Genomic DNA, 23704 nt, shown 5'->3' with positions numbered 1-23704 from the left:
TCAATGCAGCTGCTGCTTGTAGCAACAGACAGGCTCCTCATGCCTCCTCCCCTCTGGGGAGACAGGTTGACATACTGCATTTTCAATGAAAAGGGAGCAAAGGTCCACAGAATTGTCAACCCAATTTTATGCTCCTCTGATTCTGCAGGGTGCACAAAGGCTCTTTCAAGCAAGTCAAGCATATGCCTAAGCATGAGACCTATTACATTGCCAGAGATAATTTAATTTAATGAGTGTAATATAAAAAAAAACAGATTATAATACATAACTAATATTTATATATACTTATATACATATACACACACACACACACATATATACATACATACAAATCTTGACAGCAGATAAAATAAGTATTTATAAGGGGGGTAAACAAAATGAAATGCATTACACTATATAACAATGCAACCAACAGGACAAACATTAGGATTATTGATTAAATTATGCATATTGATTTCGGGCCGGTTCAATATCGGCTCAAACCTGAAACAATGCTGCCGTTTAGGGAGGGAGGGAAGGGGGATGTAAATGAGGCAGTGTTTAGGGCAGGGAGGTAGAGTGGAGAAGGTTAGGGGAGGGAATGTTTATGCAAGGCTAAGCTGTCAAGTGTAATAAAGCGGCTTGAATAAAACGTAAGCTGAAAATCCACTGAAGCTCCCCATTTCAGGGAGGAAAAAGCTATTAAAAGGAAATGAAGGTCACCCTCCCAGTTTATTTCACCTAATTGACTGCCAATGGCTTACCACAGGCAAACCAACTGCAGATCTGCAATTGAGAAACTGATGAAAGGAGAGTTTTCAAGCTGAGACTCATTCTTTTATCGGCACTAATCCTCCCGCGTTTTTATGTTTTTTTTTTTTCCTCCATCTCCAGTTGGGATGTAATTTTAAGCACAGATGGATTAACTGGTCCCATTGTCTGCAGACGTCACTAGACTATGGCACTGTTAATCCATACAGCAGCATGTCTAATTATCATTACAAAGTGTCTAAGGGAACCATAAAGACCAGCAGGGCATCTTCTCACCAGCAATTAACATAAATTGATAAATGGGTAATTTGAATCAGCTCAAGCCGCACACATGAATAAAATCAGAGAGGGCAGGTACTTGTTTCGGCTACTTTTTTTTTCTGCCTGTACTGGGAGGCCAAAAAACTAGCAGAAATACTCAAAACGTGATGTGGCGGGAATAATTGAATTCACACAGAGGGAGGAATACATGGTTCAGAGAATTCATTATTGTGTAACAAATAATGTGTGATTGACAGCAACAGGGAGGGGTAACCTAATAAACAGCAAAGCAAAGGGGGTGAATATCACATTAGTTAAAAACCTACTAAAGTTAGGAAAAAAAAAAAAGTTTTTTGATCAAATTAAATATGTTTATAGTCAGGTTATTATCCCAGAACACAAATGCAATGCAGGAAGGAAATGGGAAGGAGGGGGGGAGGAGGGATGAACAGGCCCTAAGGGATCACTTAATCAATGCCCAAAGTCATACACAAAGGGCAGAATTTTTAACAATGATAACATAGGCTAATGAGTTATTCAAGGTTTTTACAATGTTCCCTTTTACTGATGGGATCCATATATTTCATTTAAATAATCAAATTCTCAACATGTGGACAAGAAAAGTGATGTTCACCAGGTAACTAACAATATCCACTTGATGTATTTATAAAAAATTTGTGCCAGACAGCACCCATTTCAGCCCTGGATTGAAGAAAGCAAGCATGTGTTGACCAGGCCAATCACTGCGTAAAATGACACTTGCAGTGAATACGCAAGGGTCATCAAGTAAAAAAATGAATTGTTTCATTGTATTTCAGCGATATGCTGTTCACTTAAATGAAATACACAATATTTAAAGCCTGTATTATGGAAACCCTACAAGTTACATTTTCCTCACTATTAAATCATATATTAGTTCTTCCCTGTTATTTTTACTAATGTTTGTTTTAAAATGCTAATGGAAGAAAATCAATTCAACAATTCAGGGGCTGCCACCCACATATATATATATATATATATATATATATATATATATATATATATATATATATATATATATATATATATATATATATAAAATCAAGAACATTTCAAATTAGACAGTACATATATTGTGACTGCTTTAGAAACAATCCACCAAATGGCAGACTTTGTTCTAGCCACAGCAAAATATATGGCATATATTTTACAACAATGATATTCCTTTGTTCTTTTCACTCACCACTATACATTACATTTTACACAAGAAGCACACACAATAAATATATATATATAATGAGTAGAGAAAGCTAGTTATACACACTGTAGGAGGTAGACCTGGAAGGCCACGTACCCCGATGATGGCATTCAACTCTGCCATTGTCACTTGTTTGGCACGCTCTACGGCTTGAGCCACCTGTTGTTGATGCTGCAAATAAAAACAGAATAATTATTCAGGTGCCTAGACATCATAATGTAGTGCACAGTAATCGCACAGAAAGATAAAAAGCATAATATGTCATGTACTGGTCTTTTGACATCATTGGGTAGCAAATCTAGTCCCCATCACCTAAATGAAGAAATCCTAATGCACCAAAAGGAAATCACAATTTTCACTATTTTTTTTCCTCTTACAGTAAACTTTTTTTTGGAGAAAATAAAAGTATAATAATTAGAATTTTGTCATTGTGAACAGTCCACATAGTTGGCTTGGTCTACAATCTGTTAAATGAAGTAGCAGGGAGCTCTACACACCATAACTAGAACAGATGTTCTTCACGCTTATACAACACAATAAAATTAACATTTTAAAGCCAACTAATCTGCAAACTGAGTAGGAGCATAATTGCACTTTAGCAAACAGCATTTTACTTACTTCCTGAGAAAGAAATGGGATGACTTGTGCACAAATTGTGTTTAGTCGCTTGGCAATTTCTGTCTGCAAAAGAAAAAAAAAAATAAGTAAAGAAATGCAAAAAATAGAAAACTCATTGAACTGTACATGTTGGCTTGTTCATAAATAATAGTTACTAATCTAAAAGTTATTACCAAACAAATGAAATATGGATTTGGTGCTCATCAACTACCACTGATAAAGTTACCTCCATTAAGGCACAGAAAGAAAGCATGAACATTTTATGAGTCTGCGATTTGCATTAAAAGCACAGAATTTTAGCAAAGTCCTGCAAATATTTGCCAAAAGCTCCCACTATATAGTGTGTGCAGATATAGTGACAAACTTACAAAGGCTGCCTAGACAAACAGTTACATACTTGCCATTAGGTTAAGGTGTAAAAAGCTATGCATGTATTTTAGTTTTGGAAAAAGTAAGGAAGCTTTAAATCCTCTATTAGAATGAAGGGGTGGGGGGACTGGTTGGATGGATAGATTTTATATATATATATATATATATATATATATATATATATATATATATATATATATATATATATATATATATATATATATATATATATATATATATATATATACACACACACACACATACTAAAGTGAGTCATTAAATCATTAAAAGAGGGGTGGGAAACAGCCACAAGTTTGTATTATTTCTAATTACAACTTTTACCAACGTCCAAGTATACCAAATTCATTAGTATCAATAATTAGTAAATTGGCTTTCTACAGCGTTCTTTGTTAAAGAACAAATCTGAGATGTGCATATTCTGCCCAGTGCAACAAATCAAGATAAGCATGAAAACCAAATCCTTACTACTTGAAGATGCTTTGGCAGACTGAGCAGTAATAATTGTCCAAGTTCTTTGGCACCATAAACCTCAGCCTACAATGTCAGGAAAAGGCTCTTGTGTCTGTATGGCAGCTCTCAAAACATCTCAAGAGCCCTTAATTGTTTATGTTCTTAATGCTGAGTCTCTTGAGTGTGTTCATTTTTAATAGCAGGCTCAAGTGTACAGCCTATCAAAGAACGGCAATACAACTTTAGTCATTGGTGCTTGCTATCTGAACGATAGTCTTATTTGCAAATGACAAGCTTTTAGCTGTGCCCTCAACTGAAGAGCTGCCCTACCATCTTAAGGATCATTGCAATTAACAGGGCAAAAACCTTCTACTGTACTCTCTGCCTTAAGGAGGGACTTGGTAAACCTATTTGGTATTTTACCATACAATGGGTGGCAAGCTGCCTATCTGTTGTAGGTGTATAAAACTTTACAGCAAGCAAAGCCATGTAATAGACTTTCTATCACGGAGAAAAAAAACTCAGGGCATAGATTATATACTATCTATGATAATTAGTTTTACAAGCATTTCCTATTTTCTATAAAGTGAAAAGATCTATTGTATACTTTATTATTGACATGGGGAAATGTACAGATTAACTTGTTAACAGTTTTGTAACTACTTTAGTTTGAACAATAAAGAATTGTATAACAGGCAACGTAAATGACACAAACATTTAGAAACACTGACAATGTATCAGTAAATGCTGGTTGGAATTTTTTTTTCGTTTCAAACCATTAAGTGCACAGTAAAAAAAGAAACATAAGATGCATTGTTTATGTAGAAAGCCTTTATATAATGTAAAAATGATCTTTGCAGCAGCAATCTCTCTTAGGACAACTGCAATTGTCCAAAATTGGAGTCTACTTATGTCTACTTATGTGAACAAAAAAAAAAAAATAGACCAACAGATTCTTATCATATTCACGGCTGGTATAGTAAGGCATATTTACAAGGCAGTGCTCAACTGTACGGGGCTAGGAAGAACACTGCAAGGGTAGAGCTGAACAATTTAGACTATTGGGTCCTTTGCTCGTATGCAGTAAGCTTTGGCACATACCACTGATATGCATTAATCAACGCACAATCAATATGCTAATTTGACCTTTCAGTCAGAGTTCAAGCATTCCCAATGCAATATCATAGACATACAGAACACATGCAGTGCATTATTAGGGTTTAAAGAAACAACAAAATTCACCAAACATTCAGATCTTAGCAGAAACTTAAATATGACATAGGTGGGCAGATTTATCACCTAGAATGGCCAAAGAAAAATTGCCCGTCCTCTTGATGCCACACTAACATTCTCACTACTGTTACGTGTATAAGATATGCACTTATTCTAGAAAAGTACAACATGGCCTGACAACCATGAACAATGGTAAAATCCTGCTCCATAAGCCCATCTTTGAGCATCTTGACACTATACGGCCCCAAGCATTTTACCGTTTTATTAACACTTTCCAAATCCACAAACTGCAAAGTATATAGCCTCCCTAATAAACTTGCACACAGCAGGCCTGTGTTACTGGAATGGGGTTAAAAGGCCTGGCTCAATAACTCAAAAGTCCTCCTAGACAGAAAAATGGACTTCCTGCCATTTATACCAAGCAACAATGTAAACCACAAAGGAATAAAGGTCAATGTTGCACTTTTTGTCATTACTGAATCATTTGAGATAATCTGTGCGGCGGATGAGGGAAAAATCGAAGGCAGTGAGAACGCTGCAAATGGCTTATTGACCTCAGAGCAATTTTCATCTCCATCTGTCTAACAGCAGACATATGGGAAGGGGGAAATGCTCTCAGTGCTCAGCATTCTTCCTTTTTAAATCCATGCCGCTCTTCTTAAATGCTTGGCACTCATTATGTAAACCAGGAATCCATTAATTGATTGGTTAAGGAGAAACCACACAAACAGCAACACAGAATTTACTTTCTGTTTCAAAATGCAAACTGGTAAGGGTAAATATAATTAAATCTAAGCAGATAGATTTATAGTTCAGCTTTGAGACATTCATAGTTTTTTTTTTGACAAATTGTGTTAAAAAAGAAAAAGCTGCTGAGAGCCTATGAAATAGAGATGTAATGCTGAACTTAGAAGTACTATGCAAAAATTGCAATCTGATGGATTTAGAAGCCATAGTCCCCATAGTATATCAATGTCAAACAGCATGTCAAGCAAGGAATCAATTCAGGTATAGGCCACAGCCAAATTTCACTGATCCCAAATGAGCTTTAAAATTATTTTATTGCTCAAAATTTAATTTCTTCTAACTCGCGTCTCCATGACAACGTTGGCTAACCCTGCAAATCATTTGGGTAATTGGATATCTTATCTTTCTATTGCTCTCAAATCGAATGATTCTGCTAGAATTGCAGTAGCCAATCAAATTTAAAGGTCTCCTGAGTAAAAGGCTTAAGAAAGAAAGTAGCCACATTCATCTCCTCTTTACTGCCATAATAAACAGGATATGACAAACTGTAGAGGTTGGTACTCAAAATCATTTGGGATAATAAAAATGTTTATCAAAAAGGCACCAACTACATATATTTAAATTATTTAATACTACAACGCAGCAAGAGCCCCTTTAAACAGATCACTAAAAAGTTGTAGCCTTCTAAGAAAAATAATGTGATACACAAATCAATAATTTCTAAGGCTACCCGGAGAGTGTGTGTGTGTGTGTGTGTGTCGGGGGGGGGGGGGGGGGGGGGGGGCAAAATGGTGACATGTAACATGTTAAGTGGTGATTAACAGGTCACATTACATATAGAGAATTTATAACTGGCAAGGCACCTGTAGGAGGTTGCAAAAGGCTGCCAAAGTAGAAGACGTCACCCCTATGCCACCTATTCAGCAACTATCACAGGTCTAGAGGAAGCTAAAGGAAAAAGTTAGCAAGTTTGTGATAGACATCCAATCTGAACACAGCAACTCAAATTTTTAGAGCAACAATCTAAACATATGATTCCAAAAATACTCTTTATACAGAGTGCACTCACTTAGCAATGCTTGGACTGTAGTTTCTGTAAACTTCACTCCTCTAATCCCGATTTCTCAACATTCACACAACAAATCGCTCCCAGCAGTTGCTGAGCAAACATAGTAAATAACTGTCCAGTTTACACGCAGCTGTAAATGTTGCTGACATAAAGCCAGTTGGCATGTGCAAGTCCCTTGTCAAGATCTCAAGAGCTTTTGCTCTTATACATCTTTAGTATGTCAGAACTCTCAACCATAGTTTGATGGATCACAGTCTTGTCTGACATGCAAGAGTTATCCTGTTTCCAACAACTTTCAAAATAGTAGGGGGGAATCTAAAACCTTGCTAGCACAGAGAAGGACCTAAAAAAGCACAAACAGGCAAACCAAACCTACACAACTAAACTATTATACTAGAAAAAAAAAACGTAATTAGTGCTTTCCCCCTTTCACAAAACCTTTGGCTAAGAACATGTTTGTACCAGAAGTAACTACTAAAAGTAAACATAGAGGTGCCCTCCACGCTAGCAAATTTAAAGGTTTAATGTTACAGTAAACTTGGCACCAAGGTACATGTATAGTATTGGTATTTAGAGGCAGTACTTGAGAATGTCCATCCTTAAAAAGGCCTGGAAGTACTTAGAATTGCAATAGGGCAATCAAGCTTTTTGGTTTAAAACTGACATTAAGTGAACAACTACAAAATAAATTAAATACTCTGACTTTTGAAAAGCTCTAGTTATATTTTTATGACCGACAATGCCCTGCTAAAACACTTACTATTTAGGTCAAATGAAATTTCTTTATCTAGACACGTAAAGTAAACCCTTGTCCTGGTTAAACCTATTAAACCAAAAACAAGCCCCAATGTTAATGATTGTACCTGTATGTTTACTGTTCCTCTTTCTCACAATGCCAAGTAAACATGCCCCCTGTGTTAGCAGTGACCTATCACAAGACTCAACCACGGTCACAAAGGGAGCATTCCTACACAATAACAAAGTCAGTACTTTGATGGAATTTCTGTGTTTTGTGAGGAGGGACAGTGAACACAGAAGAGGTAGTTTAAAAGGTTCATTAAGACTATATATTTAGGAAGGTCTCCTAGATTGTAAGCTCTTTGGGACAGGGTGCTCTCCTCCTCTTGTGTCATGGTCTGTATCAGTCTGTCATTTACAACCCCTATTTAATGTACAGCGCTGCGTAATATGTCAGCACTATATTAATAATAATAATAATGTTCCTCTACATTTCTTCAACATTGCAGAATCACTATGAAAACTTTACAGGACATCTGTGTCAATGGGGCAATATTAGCTGAGTGAAAAGAGAAGTGTTAAAACATTTATGTTACATATGTTAGGAAGTTTGGAAACACCTGCTTAGTACTGATTATCATCGTTAACTTGTCATGTAAAAACAAAACACCAACAATGGATCTAAAGTACTATTAAGTGGAGAAGTACAAATCCCAGGAATAAACTGTTTCTGCATTCTACAACATGTCTACATATAACCAATATGGACCATATTATTAAACTAACTGTTTTGGAAGCACATCATACACTTGAGCTTGTTTTGACCCCCGCATAACTCCTGAAGTAAGAATCCATGTTTTGCCTTGCACTTCTAGAAATAACATAGTTTTCAGTGTTTAATTTCCCTTCAGACAAACTATTCAGCAAATAAAAGAAAAGGCCCCTTTGCTCTAATTCAAAAATCTATACCAAACACAGCCCTTGCAAACTGCCTAACAAGCAGTATTGGCAATTCACTTGCATTCTTTAATCTATTTACTGCAACTCCCGATGGCATACCACCTAATGCATTTCTTCTACTTTGTGTCTATATCCGATAGTAAATCTTCTTACCTGTTTTACTTCTCATGACAATACATCACAAAAACCATAGCCACCATTAAGTTTGAGCCTAGATCTCAGGGACAATCCAGCCTTGGTCTATATACACACACACACACGACTTTGTTGTACAACTGAGTCAAGTTTACTTGATGTTGTCATCTTTTCAAGAAAAGTATGAAACTTTCAGATCTGGAAAAGCATTCCAAATTCTCGGACTCAGAAACAATCAAGTCAACTTTTTAGGATTGTTGGCTCCATGGATCTAAATTGCTTCCTCTGGGGATACACACCAGGGAAAGACTATTATGGTAACAATACCGTAGCCCCATTTGCCTACATGTAAATCTTAAGTTGGCGTACTATTACCAGGTCTGAACATTTACAAGGGTTTGCATAAAGTAAAGCACACTGGTGGTTTAGAACTACAAATCTCAACATGCTAAAATGTTTAGTTTAAAGATAACAGAAGACTTCTGTCACACAAATGTAAGTAAAAGTGCACAGATTACAGGTGAACAGAAGTGTTTATAAAAAATGACCCATCTGCAGGTCACAAGAAATATAATTATCCTAAACTGTGCACTATAACCAATGGTGACAATGAATGAAGGAAGAATATTTACACAACACCGGATTTCATACATTTGCTAACCAATTAAAATTGTGTTGTGGGCTAGACCTTGCATCTTAACAATAAACACAAAGTTTCAAAATGAGAAGCAGCTTAAGGGGAAAAAATATAAAAATAAAGCAACCACGCACTTTACCTTTCACATATACTTCAAGTCATAAAATCAGATGACAGTGCCGCAAAAGGTTTCACAAAATGTACGTGTGGCATGATACACATAGCAGACAGGCCAAAAGAACATTAACGCTGCCTCTGTGGAATTCCCCCACCCTCCTCCTATTTCTCAGTAACAAAGATGTTGTCAGAAATGACATTTTTCTGTCCCTAGATGATTCCTTGCTACCATTTGGTTATAAGCCATAAAGCAGGAATAATTTCAGCCTGTCAGGAGTCTAGCTAATGCCCAGTTCCCCCTAGAGAGAATTCCTGTCAAATGTAATGAGCGCTCCAAAGGCCCGCTCTACAACATAATGAGCACTTAGGCCATGCTGGTGATCAGTCAGCAAAATGCATCAATTTGAGCCTGCCTGCACCCTGGGGTCTGCACGTCACCAGTTTTTAATAAGAATTATGATTACTAGCTACCAAATGTCTCTTTAGAAATATTAATAGCAAAAAATTGATATAAACATTACATTTTTGGCTTAAGAAAAAAAAGAGCCCAAAAAAATTAGCAAAATGAATAACACACAATTCAATCATTAGAGGGAGGTAAAAAAAACTGGTAGCAGAAATTAACACACAAACATGCTACATGTCACACAAAGAATAAACAGGCCGTTTAAATGGAGGCATGACGTATTCACACAAGCAATCTGTAAGTGTACAAGGATGAAAAGCAAACTGCACAAGACCACTGGTGAGTTCTTCAATGACCCATGTGATCCCCTGCAATACACAAAGTGCCTTTCACAAAAACATCTCCAGCAGGCAAGCAAATGTTAATGCCCATTCTCCTGCACACATAAAGCCAAGAATATCCCCATAGAAATTCAGCTCCTAACTCAATTGCCTGCTAAAGGTCTTTGAATATACTAGAGGCCTGAAGCCTGAACTAATCAATTTCTCTGCAGCGCCCTGGTCGGTCAGCCATGCTCTTTAATTTAATGAAACAAGAATTTTAGACGGAATAGCACATATACATCAAGCTCGAAGTGTATTGTTGCACTTTGAAATGTGTCCAACTGTGCAACTTCATCTAATGATAATCTTTTTTAAGAGGCAAATCGATTTCTTAAAGACTTATTGTGCCATCATCTCGATGAAAAAGTGAGCGTCAGCATATCTGCTGAATACTTACACCCTGCCATTAATGCTTTCTTTGGCAGACAATATGAGCTCAATTGAGGGTCCTCTGGGTTGAGCAATCATTTAGCTGCTCCTCTCTTATGAGGCCCTTAGTGCCTTGTTCCAGTTCAATACTCCTTTTATTCACCATTATCATGGTCATAAGTGAGAATTTTATGGGAACACAAACCTAGGCTCACACCTCAAGCTAGAACAACCAATGACCTATTTGTTCTTTTCAAAAGGCTGGGATTTTACAAGGTGACAGCAGGCTGAACTGGACACAGCAGAGCTAACTGCTCCACACTCATCAGGTAACTGTGATGAAAGAGTCAATGACACACATACACAAAAGTATGCTGGCTTAATATAATGAGTGGTAAAGAAAACTAAATATTGAAAAATACCAGAATATTATCACAGTGCATACCCCATAGGCCTAAATGACCACCAGACATCCCTGGTATGGTCAGGGTTTTTGTACAACATGTTTGTGTATGCATGCCGATCCAATGAAAACAAAACACAAGAGTACCAAAAGAAAAAGATCATAAATGTGATGTTCAATTCAACATGATAGTTTTTTGCAGTGCAGCAAGTTGACATTATCCACATTGGCCTGTGGCATCTTTAAAAGTAAACTTAAGGCCACTGATTACAAAGCTGCCGCTGCCCGTTTCTGGTACAGTAAACTTTTTACCTAATAAGAAATGCTAACGGAGTGATACCTATGTTGCAAAAGAAAAAAAAAAATGGAGGAAACTGCTGATTTGCTGGGCACGTGCAGAGCACAGGTGACAGGTATAGCAGCTGTGTATCTGTGCTAGGCTACAACGTCAGAAGTTTGCTTAGTCAGGGATTATATAGTGCGGAGCTATGGCATAGTGCACAACTTACTAATACTGCAAGGAATTAAAATGAAAAAGATTGAGGAACCACCACTATTCCATAAAAAAGACAATGGTGGAGTCATGCAACTTAATTAGTTTGTATTCAACATGAAAAACAAAAAAAACAAAAAAAAGAGACTAAACACAGTAAAATAAAAAACAGGAGCGGTATCAGCATTACACCACAATATAGATTTCTTACTGTACTGCAACTTGAAATAACTGTCTACTGAAGTCATGTAACACAACACATTTCATATTTCAATAATTCCAGAAACAAATGACCAAAATATATTGGATGCGGTTTCCATTTTATCAGAGCACAGGAAGAGATGGACAATGGATAGTGAAAGGCCACAAAACATAACCCCATTAATACTGTTCAACTTACTTGTTTGTGCATCTCAATATTTAGTCCATAAGACATCTCATAATACTGTAAAAAGAAAAAAAAACATTTACTTTCCTGTATTTTTTATATATTTAGCCACTTGTATAGAATAGAGATAAAAATACATACCATAACATAGTGCCGTTGCATTTCAGTCTTTTCACTTGCCAGCTTTTCACATTCTAACTTAAGGCTAAAAAACAAAAATAAACATTTATTACCTTTAAAGACTTCTCTGAAGAAAAAACATACTGAGTTGCTATATTCACTCGCTATTATCCCCACTATCTATAGAGGAAGCTATGGTTGCCACCCAGGTGGGATTTGAAACAAGTCTTCCTTTGTTGATTTCTTTTTATTCACATGGGGGATGATGCAATTAGTAGTTTACACAAATAGGAGAACATTGTTTTATGCTTACAGGTCCGCTCACAGGAAGTTACAAGGACAATACATTCCAAGCAAGATAAACAGGTATTTTCTGTACTTGCTGAAAATAAGAAAGCTAATACAGTCACACATCGTGAAGGAGTGGTAAGCTGCAATATATTTTTACCTATGGGCTAAAAATAAAAACAGATGCATAGCCAAAACGTATCTAGTTTGGGATAGAGAAGGGTTAGAATCTCTTTTGCTCTCTGTGTCCTCACTGGGGATATTCACCCTCTAAAGGTTTGTTCTCATGAAGACAAAGTGCTGGGAAATAAAAAATTATACAGCAGTCACCAAACCAAGGTGAAGAGCAATGTTATCATTTTACATGTCTCAATCACAACCACACATGAATGAATTGGGGCTGATGCTAACTGCACAAAGTTTAAATGCTGGGAGCAGCATAACATTTGGGGGGTGCTGTGTATCTAGCAAGGTGTCAGCCAGTGTGAACTGACCATAAACTAACAACTGACCAACTAACTTTGGATACAAATCCTCCCAATTCTTGAAGAGGCCATGCATACACTAGTACACAAATGAGAAACTGACTTAATATTTTCATAAATCTCATGTAACAAGTCAATGTGTGTTAATGCTATCACTGTTATTTGTAGTTTTTATCATTAGCCTATCAGAAGAATGTGATTGGTAGCTACAGACCATGTGTGTTCCAGGTTGTTAAGGTTTTGAGCTACAGAATAGAGTTGTTGCAATTTCTAGATGCCACAGAACAATGTAACAAAACAGGAAATATACAAACTAAAAATAACTTTTATACATGCAGTCAGATCTTTATCAATTTCGATAATACAAAAACGTGGTCAAGATCAAAGACTACAAGTCCGACATGTCTATCCTAATATTTGGCTAGTCTGCAGTCCTTGCCATACTAAAGCCCATTCAAGTAATATGCAATTTCAATGTGGTAACCACAATTCTTAGTCAAATATTTGTTCTGCACCCTACACATTAAATGTAATCCAGTAAAAATCATGGCAAAATGTGCACGTGTCAGAACCAGACAGGAAGGTATTAAAGCATTTAAAGCTCTACCAGCAACTCTTAATTACTTGTGAAGTATGAGCAAGGAGGGAAATAGGAAGGGAGGGGTGTGTTACCTGCGTTATGGGAGTATCAGGAAGACACATTATCTTCAGTTTATTGAACCACCACATACCTATTCCAGCTTCAATCTTTTTACGCTGCCTGTGTATCAGGATGTTTAACAAACAGTAACTAATTTACTATTTAAACAAAGCCTTATTACTGCTAAGCAGGCTCCTGAAGGCAAACAGCTTTGACTCATCTGGTGTTTTCAACTCAAGATTTTGTTACAAAATGAAGAGCAAATATTGACAGTTCTCAGGCAGGTTGGGAATAAATGCACAGGGAGAAAAAAAAAAAAGTTGGTTTGAATGGGACAAACCATTGTGGAAATAACAGTGGAGGAGAGCAACACCGCCTGCTGGTAATAATGAGGAATACAAAAAACTTTGCAAAGTTGGTTTACTAGATTTCTCATTGCAGATAAAGAGAAATTCTGTAGGTATATGCCATGCCTTTTCATATAGCAACTCCTAAGGGCATAGTATCCTCCTAGCTATGACGCTCTGCAGTGTGTAACTTTGAACAATGATCTGCACATAATAAAATGATCCATTAACACACATGAAGCTCAGCATACCAGCTCTAAGTATCTGTACACAACCACAAGGAAGACTAGGTTGTTTGAAACACAAAGCATACAAATATTTGCACTCTACCTAAGCGTAAAAACCATAAAATGGAAAGGCTGTGTCACAGCATACTACTCTAAAGCCTTTGTTTCATGCTTGTTTGCAAGACAAAGATCAGGCTTTTTTTTACCTAACAATAGACCCTTGTAACCAAATACTTTGAGATTTTGAAGGATTTTAAATATATACCACTGAGAAAGTCATTTTTTGAATAGATAATAAAATGGATCTAGACATTTTTCTGAGAATACTCACCTATGATACTGAGCTTGGAGAAACTGGAATTCTTCCTTAATCCGGTCTAAGGATTCAGGGATGGTAAATTTAAATTGCTGGCCTGCGGCCTGGTGTGGCGTCTGAAAGAGCAAAAGACAGGAATGAAATTAAATATTAAAAACAAGAAACTTCAATACAACTTCCACTTGACTGAGACTCGAGGCAGACCAGACATAATACCCTGCAGTCTAATTCCCACAACAGTTTCATAGAAGCCACCAAGAAATGTTTCCATTTGACTTGCCAAGCAAAGCACAACGCTGATTAACTCATCCAACACCATAATGATTATATCTATAGGAGACACGGCCAGTATTGTTCTGTGCTTGACTGGAGGAGGGATAGGTGGAACACATTGTAAGAAACTCTGCTAATCTGCAGAAAAAAATACACATAGTAACCAAAACATCATCAGCGCAGACCGCAGACCTCACCTGCACGGATAAATATAGCCACACACACACCTAATGACTCAATAAACCGGCAATTATATTCATCTTGTGTGACAAGTCTGACTTCTAGAAGTGGCTAACTGGGCCAAGGGTAAAGAAGACTCCATGACAAGGCCCATTATCTTTGTATCCAGTAACAATGCACTCACAGGCCAGATGAGATGACAAAGTCAATCCTTCCGGTTTAAGATACAAAATCTCGGCCGTTGCGTTAGCAGAAAAACACTGAATCACAAGTTTAGTGCTACATTTTATTGATGCCATTTAATTGGGCTCAAAGCCTATTTTACAGATCTAACAACCTACATGATTACTGAATTGTTTCTGTAATAAAAGTAGAATATTAAGTATACAGAAATCTCTACCAATAACAAAACCAATGGCTGTGACATATAGATGGAACAAAGTAATATTAAAGTCACAATTGTCACCTAACTACAAACCCCCATGGTGTGACGACACAGCCATCCTAGATTGTAAGCTCTTTGGGGCAGGGTGCTCTCCTCCTGCGTCACCGTCTGTCGTTTGCAACCCCTATTTAATGTACAGCACTGCGTTATATGTTGGCGCTATATAAATCCTGTTTAATAAGAATACTCCTAGGGGGCAGCAGACAAGAAAGGGGCTGCGTTATAACCCCACGTGGGCCTAGTCATGTCTTTTCACAATTATTTGTACTAAACAGGAAGTTACATGTAAATTGGCAGCCACAGAAATATAACATGGTAAAACCATTAACTCTAAATGAAAGAAGTGCAATAAAGATGAAGACAGAGCATTTCAGAGACTTGAAGAACAAGCAGGAAAATTGGTGGGTGGTATGTGGCATACATAATAACCCCCCAGCTTCCTCCTCCTCCCAACAACTTGGAGAGCAGAACAGATGGCAGACATGTGGGCATGAGATTTATGTTAAACCACTGGCTGCAAGAAAAATACTTCGCAATCAAACAAACCCCGTGCTTCCTTTACAACAGCCCATGAAAACTAAACTACATAGTCCAAGACCCAACACAAAACAGACACAAAGAGAATCAGAACACCGTGACCATTGTAGAAAGCTTCTGATAGATCATAGAATCTAAACCCAATCTGGAGATGATTTTCCTAAATAAAGCTCTGATGTTTGGATGTGCTGCTCATTTCCTCTCCACCTTGATGGATCAGGCTGGGACAACCCTGCTTGGAGTCTCCAGCAGTGACCAAGATCCAGGTGTCCCCATAACAGGAAGTGATTTCTGGGGTCACCAAGTATTGGATGATGGAGCCTAAGCATACAATGATGGTTCCTGGAATCCTGGAGGTAACACAACTCACCGGGTGTCTGCTCTGGGGAAACATGGCTCTCCCAGCCGCAGCTTTGCCCCTTTGAAGCTCAATTCTCGCCGACTTTGGCAAACTCCAATCTGTCCGTAGGGAGTGAAGGCCCCAATGTGCGGATCCGGCTGGCTGGGTGTGCAGATTCTATGCAGAGCCGCCCAGCATCGTGCAGCCGCCTCCTTCCTTTGTCTGCGAACAGCCGGGACACCGCCGATCTCTCCCCGGCGATCGCTGCTCGTCTCCCGGTACTGAGTGCGGCTATTTCCAGAAAACTTTCCCGGGCAACTTTAGATTAGCAAGCCAATAAATCCCAAATCCAGAGCCGGCGATGCCTCCAAAGCAAGCTTTATCTCCTCCAGCAGATGGCTTTCAGCCCCGCGGACACATGCCCGGAAGGCGCTGCACAAGGGTGGGGGTTGGGTGAGAGAGGATGCAGCCCCGGGAGTGATCGGTAAACATCCAGATGGACGGAGCCGCGGCTGGTGGGAAAGCGGAGATCCTACGCGGCCGGCGCTGGCAAACAAACAATAACAGCCCCTTAGTACTGACGGCTAATTATCAGCTCCGCCCGCTCCTCCCCCACCTTCCTGGGCACAGGAACAAAGTGCCGGCGAGGGGACCGGACAAAGCCGCGTAAAGTTCTCTCAGTCACAATAATCACAAAGCCTCGGTGACCAGGTGCACACGCCTCAGCCTTTACCGTCCCTCGGTGAACAGCAGCTGGAAAGGACAAGCGAGCTCCGTGCACGGGACACAAACGTCTCGGGGCCGCCTTCGCTTTTCCACAACTGGTTACATTAACACGCGGTTTCACACTCCTCCAGCTAACCAGAAGCCAGGCCCGCCCAAGCCATGCAAAGGCAATACTCCTCTCCTCCAATCACCGCGCCGCTAACCCAACGTGGGGTCGTGACGTAGCGATCAGCGACAACCAATCGCCGCCCTCCCCTTGTCGTTCCTGGGGACGCCTTCCACCCGGGCCGCAGGGCGCTACTACGAGCCAATGATGTGATTCGGGGGCGGGGCCAGGTGGCAGAATGAGTGGGATGGGCGGTGAGATGGAGAAGTAGCTGCCTGGCTGTCAATCAAAGTAACGTGGGGACGAGAGCGTCAAGCAGCGCGTGTGTTTATAATGCTGAAATATATGCCCGGGTATTTATGGGAGTATTAATGTGGGTAGCATGCTAGGTGCTTAGAAATGGATGAAAAGACAGACGTGTAACTATACATTTCTTACCATTTCAATATATCTGATGTGTCACACATATTTGTGTTAATATGACAATGACAGTGTAAATATATCTGTATGAACACATGCTGCAAATATATATATATATACTGTATATAGATGACAAAGCCCCATCGTCATCATGTATTATATAGAAACACGCGTGTATCCTCTATACCAACTGGGGGCCCACAGAAAAAGGTAGGGGCCCACAGAAAAACATAAAAAATATTTAAATAAATTTCTATATTCCTAATGACAATTTTCACCTTTATATTGCACTAAATTCACGCACTGTACTAGAGGCTGAGAAACACGGGGGGCGCAGTGTGACGTCAGTGTAGTATTAGTTGTATGAGGCAACCATTGCCGAGTCGTACGCTTCAGTATTGTTTCCACCATTACAACAGTTACCCCGCTCCACTAATAACAATTCTCATCCGATTGTTTTATTTTATTTGTTTATTTCCCATTTATGCTTTGTTAGGTAAGTATGACCTTATCTGCGTATTTTCTTTACCTGTTATGTTTATGGAATCAAATACTTTGACTTTTTTTGTTTGGTCCTGGATTCTGATGAAATAAACCCATAATGAGTGGGACAAAACAAATATTTTGCACTTTTTTTAGTAATACCAAAGATTATGTGACTAATGGTAACAATAGTAATACTTCACCTAACCGTGAGCTGACCAATGAATCAGACTCCACAGTCCTCGTCAGGCACCATTAGGAAGATCATTATTTTACAAATGTATTTATATTTAAAAAAAAAAATTCATATTAATCATCCGCGGAATTTAAAATGATGACTTTAGTGGTCCATGAGGTCTGATAGGTTGGAGACCGCTGCTCTTTACCATCACATTGTCTTGTTGGCACATATGGAGGCTTCAAGGAGGCTTTTATAAAATGTCCAATAAGCTCCTCCTAAATGTGGTGTGAATGCAAATGAATGTACGCATGCGTTTATGCGGTGAGTTGCCATGCAGTCTTAAATAGCACTCTAAATGAACACCTATGTATTGCTTTGGTCTTTGAATTTTTGGTGCTGAATTAGGCACTCCATTTACAAGAAAGGGTTATGCTAATGCAACATAAACAAAGACAGGCAGTGCATTCAAAATAACAGGCTGCCCTAATGCAACACACACCAATGCAAATATCTACATGCTGCATTTGTAAACTAAACCCTGCCAGGCTTGCCTATTCATGCTCCTTCCTTGGGTGCCACCATCTTTCTCCCTTCCTCAGCCCATCAATGATCATTGGCCATTTTGATTGGTCGTGCCCGGCCTTACAAGGGAAGACGTGAATGCCGGGTTTCTCTGGCAACCAAAGCTGACAATTCGCATGTGCAGCCCCATTTTTATAAATATTTCTAGCTCGATCAGGCAAGTAAGATGTGTTATTGCAGAAGAGACATCGCTTTTCCATCCCAGAATAACCACCCACCTGAAAGTTCCACTTTAAAATTGCCATAGTGGTAATAGGTCCTAAAGCATTTTGGGGGGGAGGGGGGATTGATCTGAAAAAAAATGCTTAAAGCTAATGATAAAGTCACAGCTGGGACAGGCCGTTATTTACTGAAATTGAAGTATTTGACAAGCTTTTTAAGCTGCCAAACTCTGAGCGTTAAAACAACACAAACACAAATGCATTCAGTGTTTACTGTCCATTTGCTTTTATGTTACAGAACAGGCAAATGCTATCCAAGGTGTTTGGAATTCTTCAATAAAGTGCCTGTTCTTTACATGGGTGTAAATGAAGGCCTAATTGGGCTTATGTTAAAAGCAGGGCTGGGTTTGTATTTTTTTTCTCACCTAGGTCACCTGTTGTCCCTTTCAGACCCCTCCTTGGTTGTGTCCTAGGACTAAAGTGGCTCAGATCCCTCCATGAAAATGTAGATGGGGGCAGGGGTTGCAATATATATATTTATATATATATATATATATGTGTGTGTGTGTGTGTGTGTGTGTGTGTGTAGCATCTCGGCAAATCGGCCATCCAAAATCGCCAAAAAAATTCTGGTACAAAAAAAAACTTTTACATACTACTGGAGCCTAGGTGTCCTTGTCCTAAATCCAGCCTGTGGAAGGGTCAGGATCTGTACACATTTGTAGTATTTCTTTAACAGATAGCAGTAAATCTAGTAAGACAAGAAGGTCTATTTATAAAGCAGTAAATCTGACATTCACTAAAAACATTCTCTGGTGGAGAATGTTCCAGGTCCATGTGTTTCAATGACAGTGATGGATTCTCCACCTGAGAATGTTCATTGGCAGATTCAGTACTTGATTTATAGATACCAAAAAGTCAGGAAATTAATAATGTACTATACATACCAACATATTATGTAGCAATGTGCAATAGATAGGGGGTTGCAAATAGCAGACTGATACAAACAATGACACAGGGGGAGGAATGGACCCTGACTGTTTTTGTGAAAAGACACAGCATGTCTGTGGCCTTCCAGGACAGAGGTTGGACGGTCCTGTTATAAGTCCTTTTCATTTATTCATCCAAGTAATGGCAAAACTATGCCATGCGGTGATGTAGAGATCTTTAGAAACATATACCTTACAATTTTTTTGGAGGCCTTCTTGGGAAATGTGGTGTGTGGCACAAAGTTTATGATACAGGAGAATCCTATATATATGTCTAAAAAATGTATGATTACCCGTAGTTTTTTTAGATCTGCAATAAGTTTGTTACCATCAATTACAGACTTAAGTGTTTTAAAATGAAGATGCAGAGCTGTTTGCCTTCTTAAAACGAAGGCATTAATTGCATGGGAAATCCAGCTTGAACTAAAACATAACACTAAAAACGTAAAGACTAATTAAAACATATTTAGCCTATAGTAGTAATAATCCTCTAGAAGTTGTGATAATATAGTGATTAATGCTCCAGCTGGTTTAAAGGCCTTCTGTTCCTTTTCAGGCCTTAATAATTGCGCATATGAACCTGGTATAGCTGGTAATAAATTGTAAACCAGGACACCATTGCTGCAGGACTTCTTTGTTTGTGGAATATGTAAAGTGAGTACCTTGTATTTACTGATCGCCTTGCTTCAGTCATCCTATCATCACAATAATGTGTGACATTACCAAGGCACAGGGCTGTACTAAGAGATCATGCAAACAAAAGAGTACAAAGAGCCTTTGCATTCCCAGGCCAGGCAGCTTATCAAATGGGTTAAAGATTTGCATTCTGTTTATTTTAGGGGAATTTTCAGTCATGAGTTCCATCTTATTACTAAATAACACATTTCCTCATTTCTGCTTTATTATGCCCTAGGGGACATCAGCAGTGCATATATATCTACCAAGTCAAACATTTCCAGGTGTCAACATAATAAGACCGCATGCTCAAGATTATAAAGATAAATACAAATTAGGTTACCATGCATGGTCCATGAATGCACAGGCGAAGTAAAACATTATATCATTTAAAGAAAATCCTTAGTCTAATTAAAAATCATTATAGTTCAATGAGCAGTGATTGTTATCTCTGGATATCGCACATTTTTATATTTACCTTTTCTACATGCAATGGGAAAGCAACTTAAGTGCTCTCCAGTGACTTCCCTTATACACTAGGTACCGGAACCTGAATTCACCAGCTAGAACAAATGCCATGTGCCATAATGATTGTTATTTTTAGCACTGATTAATGAGGACTGAAAGTAGCTGAAATACTATTCATTATGGAAAATAAGATGTGCGTCATAGCTCAGTGAATTAAGTCTATTGCCAACAACATTACTGCAAACTTGCAGCACAGTGCATGTAGGGCAGGGGTGTCAAACTCTGGCCCACGGGCCAAATATGGCCCGCAAGGTCCTTTTTTTGGACCCCTCAATGAATTCCGAAACTGAACTATATCTGGCCCGCCTGCAATACTACCTCACATCATCATTTTTAATACATGCAATACATAGACATTATTCCTGTACACCCATGGGGTAAAGCCTAGGCAATGATCACATGGTGCCTGATTCCATTAGAGACTGCATAGTGTAATATTTAGTGTCAGACAAACTTGTGATGTGAGAGGATGAACAACACACAGCTTGCAAAGATAGATTTAAATTAGTGTGTGTTAAAGTGTATGTAGAGGGGTTTGTGTTAGTTATGGATGAAGTAGTAAACGTTTGTCCCCACGACTTGGTCTAGGTTTTGAATTTCGTGCCTCTGTGTTTGACATCCCTGATGTAGGGGAACATACACTACCAGAAAATGGGTGCAAAGTGCTTGTCTGCTCCTGGTTCACATTTATATTATTCTAAACAGGAATAACTGCTTGCATGATTTATGCAGGTAGTAGATAGGAGCATCAGGAAATATTAAAGACTGACAATTAGGGACATTGAGATATCGTTAACAAACAATGGCCTATTATATTTTAATTAGTATTTGTGTATGTGATTATGTGACTATTTTTATTGAATGAGCACATGGACCTCGCATGTTTATGTGGATTTATAGTGATGACAGCATCACCTAATATTAATGAAGCTCGGAAGATAGAAAGATCAATAGAGAGAGAGAGATAGATAGATAGATAGATAGGCGGGTATTTGGATGGATAGATGAATGTGAAATGGATAGGATGCTTCCTACAGTTTTATTAACCAAAGCTTTAGTATTTAATTTTTCAAATTAAAGCCAAACCGCAATATCAGTTGATTTCCAAGTGTTCACAAACAAAGGGTATTTTGTTTACAGCTTGCTTGTTAAAAAGAGGCAGTCACTGATTAAGGAGAAAAGTTTGTCTGTCCAGAATGATAGGGCTCCTGCTCTGTATTGTTCTCTCTGTAGAGGTCTGACAACCCCCCTACAGGGTCATCTGTAACTCTCCAATCATTGTATAGCATACTTTACTAAATACAGAATCCTGCACAGCATGCTGGCAGGAAACAGACCTTTTTAAGCTACGTACACACGTCAGATTTTTATCGCCCGATAATCGGCATCGGCCAATTATCGGGCGAAAATCTGCCGTGTGTACAGTCGGTGTCGTCCATCGTCCGGACGACCGACCTGCCGGATCCACGGACGATGGACGACAGCCGATCCTAATGAAAGGGAAGGGGAGAGCGCGCAGCAGGGTGCCGCTCCATCGCTCTCCCCCTCCCCTCTCCATAGAGCATGAACGGTGCTGTATGTACAGCACCGTTCATGCATCGTGCACTCCCTTGTCATTGGAAAGGATCGTGAAAGATCCTTTCCAACGACAAAAATTGGAAGTGTGTACGCAGCTTTACTCAGGATTTGGCTGCATTCTAAAGAAGACACACTGTAAGACTTTGCACACCTTTTGTTTTGATACACCTGAAATGTTTCAGCTGATTCACTGCAAAAGTTATTTTTTTCAGTATTATATGTGGTTAACTTTTGGGTGATTTCAGCTATAATGAATAATAGGCTCCAACATATTACACATATGTACATAAAACAGGGGTTGCAAATAACAGATAGATACAGACAGTGACAAAGAAGGAGGAGATGACCCCGTTTAGAAGAGATTACAATCTAAGAGGCAGGAGAAGTAGCACACAATAGGAGGGATTTCTTTATCTATAATCATTGATTTATTTGTACTAGACATAGGAGCAGGGATGTATTTGTAATGTTCTCATACAACATGGAATCTAGTGAGCACATGTGGCTAAATTGTAAAGTTCCTTTATGTGGCATCAGGGACAACAGAAGCATTAGAATAATGACCTGTACTAACAAATGCATTTGTCAAGTCAATGAATCTATCAGCATGGCTAGGCCATTGAACTTCACAAATCGACAGTTATTGGTAGGCTGGGTAAAATTGTCATCTGCCATATACAACTGAACCAAATGCCATCCAGTTTTAGAATTGAATTTCCCACTCTATAGAAGCTTGTAAAATATTAATCATGACATTTGTATCACTGTTTCTCAAGGTATAGTCCCCAGACTAATGGAGTTAGTCACCAATTACCCAGCTGACCACAGATCTATGGTATTATATATGTACACTAATCTCAACACTACAATTGATATATACATATACAAATTCCCTACAACTATAGAAAGCTGTCCAACAAATATATAGAGAGAAATAAAGCTGATGCTATTCAGTCCTCCCCCTTATAGAATATCTATTGGTGAGTGGTACCACAGTATTACTGTTAATGTGGGCAATGTAGTCCTCCTATCTGTAACTAAAGACACACGTGTAAAGCTAAGTTATATTGAAATTGCTTATAGTGGTGTAATATAGCATAAATAAAGGAAATGAGAGGAATATGTTGAGCCCATGGCAGAACTCTGCAACTCACTTTGGGTCTTAATGGCTCTAACTGTCTGACAGGTAAAGAAAAGGTCAGCAAAAGAGCCTACATATTTCGCATGACACATGATTTTTTTTATAGAACTTTTTCCATTACATTAATGCGCATTAGCAACAATGTATTTCCT

The 23704-nt window shown here is 38.6% G+C and overlaps 1 protein-coding gene across 4 annotated transcripts in view; it reads right to left on the bottom strand.

The window, feature by feature from the left end:
* LOC140325966 (transducin-like enhancer protein 1) overlaps positions 1–16819 on the bottom strand; it is a 41973-nt gene extending 25154 nt beyond the window's left edge. The window contains exons 1-6 of one of the 4 annotated variants that reach the window (XM_072404105.1): positions 16013–16819; positions 14223–14323; positions 11926–11989; positions 11797–11841; positions 2867–2929; positions 2315–2419 (exon numbers count right to left, since the gene is read on the bottom strand). In XM_072404105.1, coding sequence (XP_072260206.1) covers positions 2315–2419; positions 2867–2929; positions 11797–11841; positions 11926–11989; positions 14223–14323; positions 16013–16036 — 402 coding nt within the window. In that variant the 5' untranslated portion in view covers positions 16037–16819. The remainder of the gene's footprint in view (positions 1–2314; positions 2420–2866; positions 2930–11796; positions 11842–11925; positions 11990–14222; positions 14324–16012) is intronic. The other 3 variants (XM_072404107.1, XM_072404104.1, XM_072404106.1) reach the window with 3 other exon arrangements.
* Positions 16820–23704: the final 6885 nt, after the last annotated feature.

This window comes from Pyxicephalus adspersus, chromosome 3 (assembly GCF_032062135.1).
Source record: "Pyxicephalus adspersus chromosome 3, UCB_Pads_2.0, whole genome shotgun sequence".
Lineage (NCBI taxonomy): Eukaryota > Metazoa > Chordata > Amphibia > Anura > Pyxicephalidae > Pyxicephalus > Pyxicephalus adspersus.
This window is presented reverse-complemented; position numbering and strand designations above follow the sequence as displayed.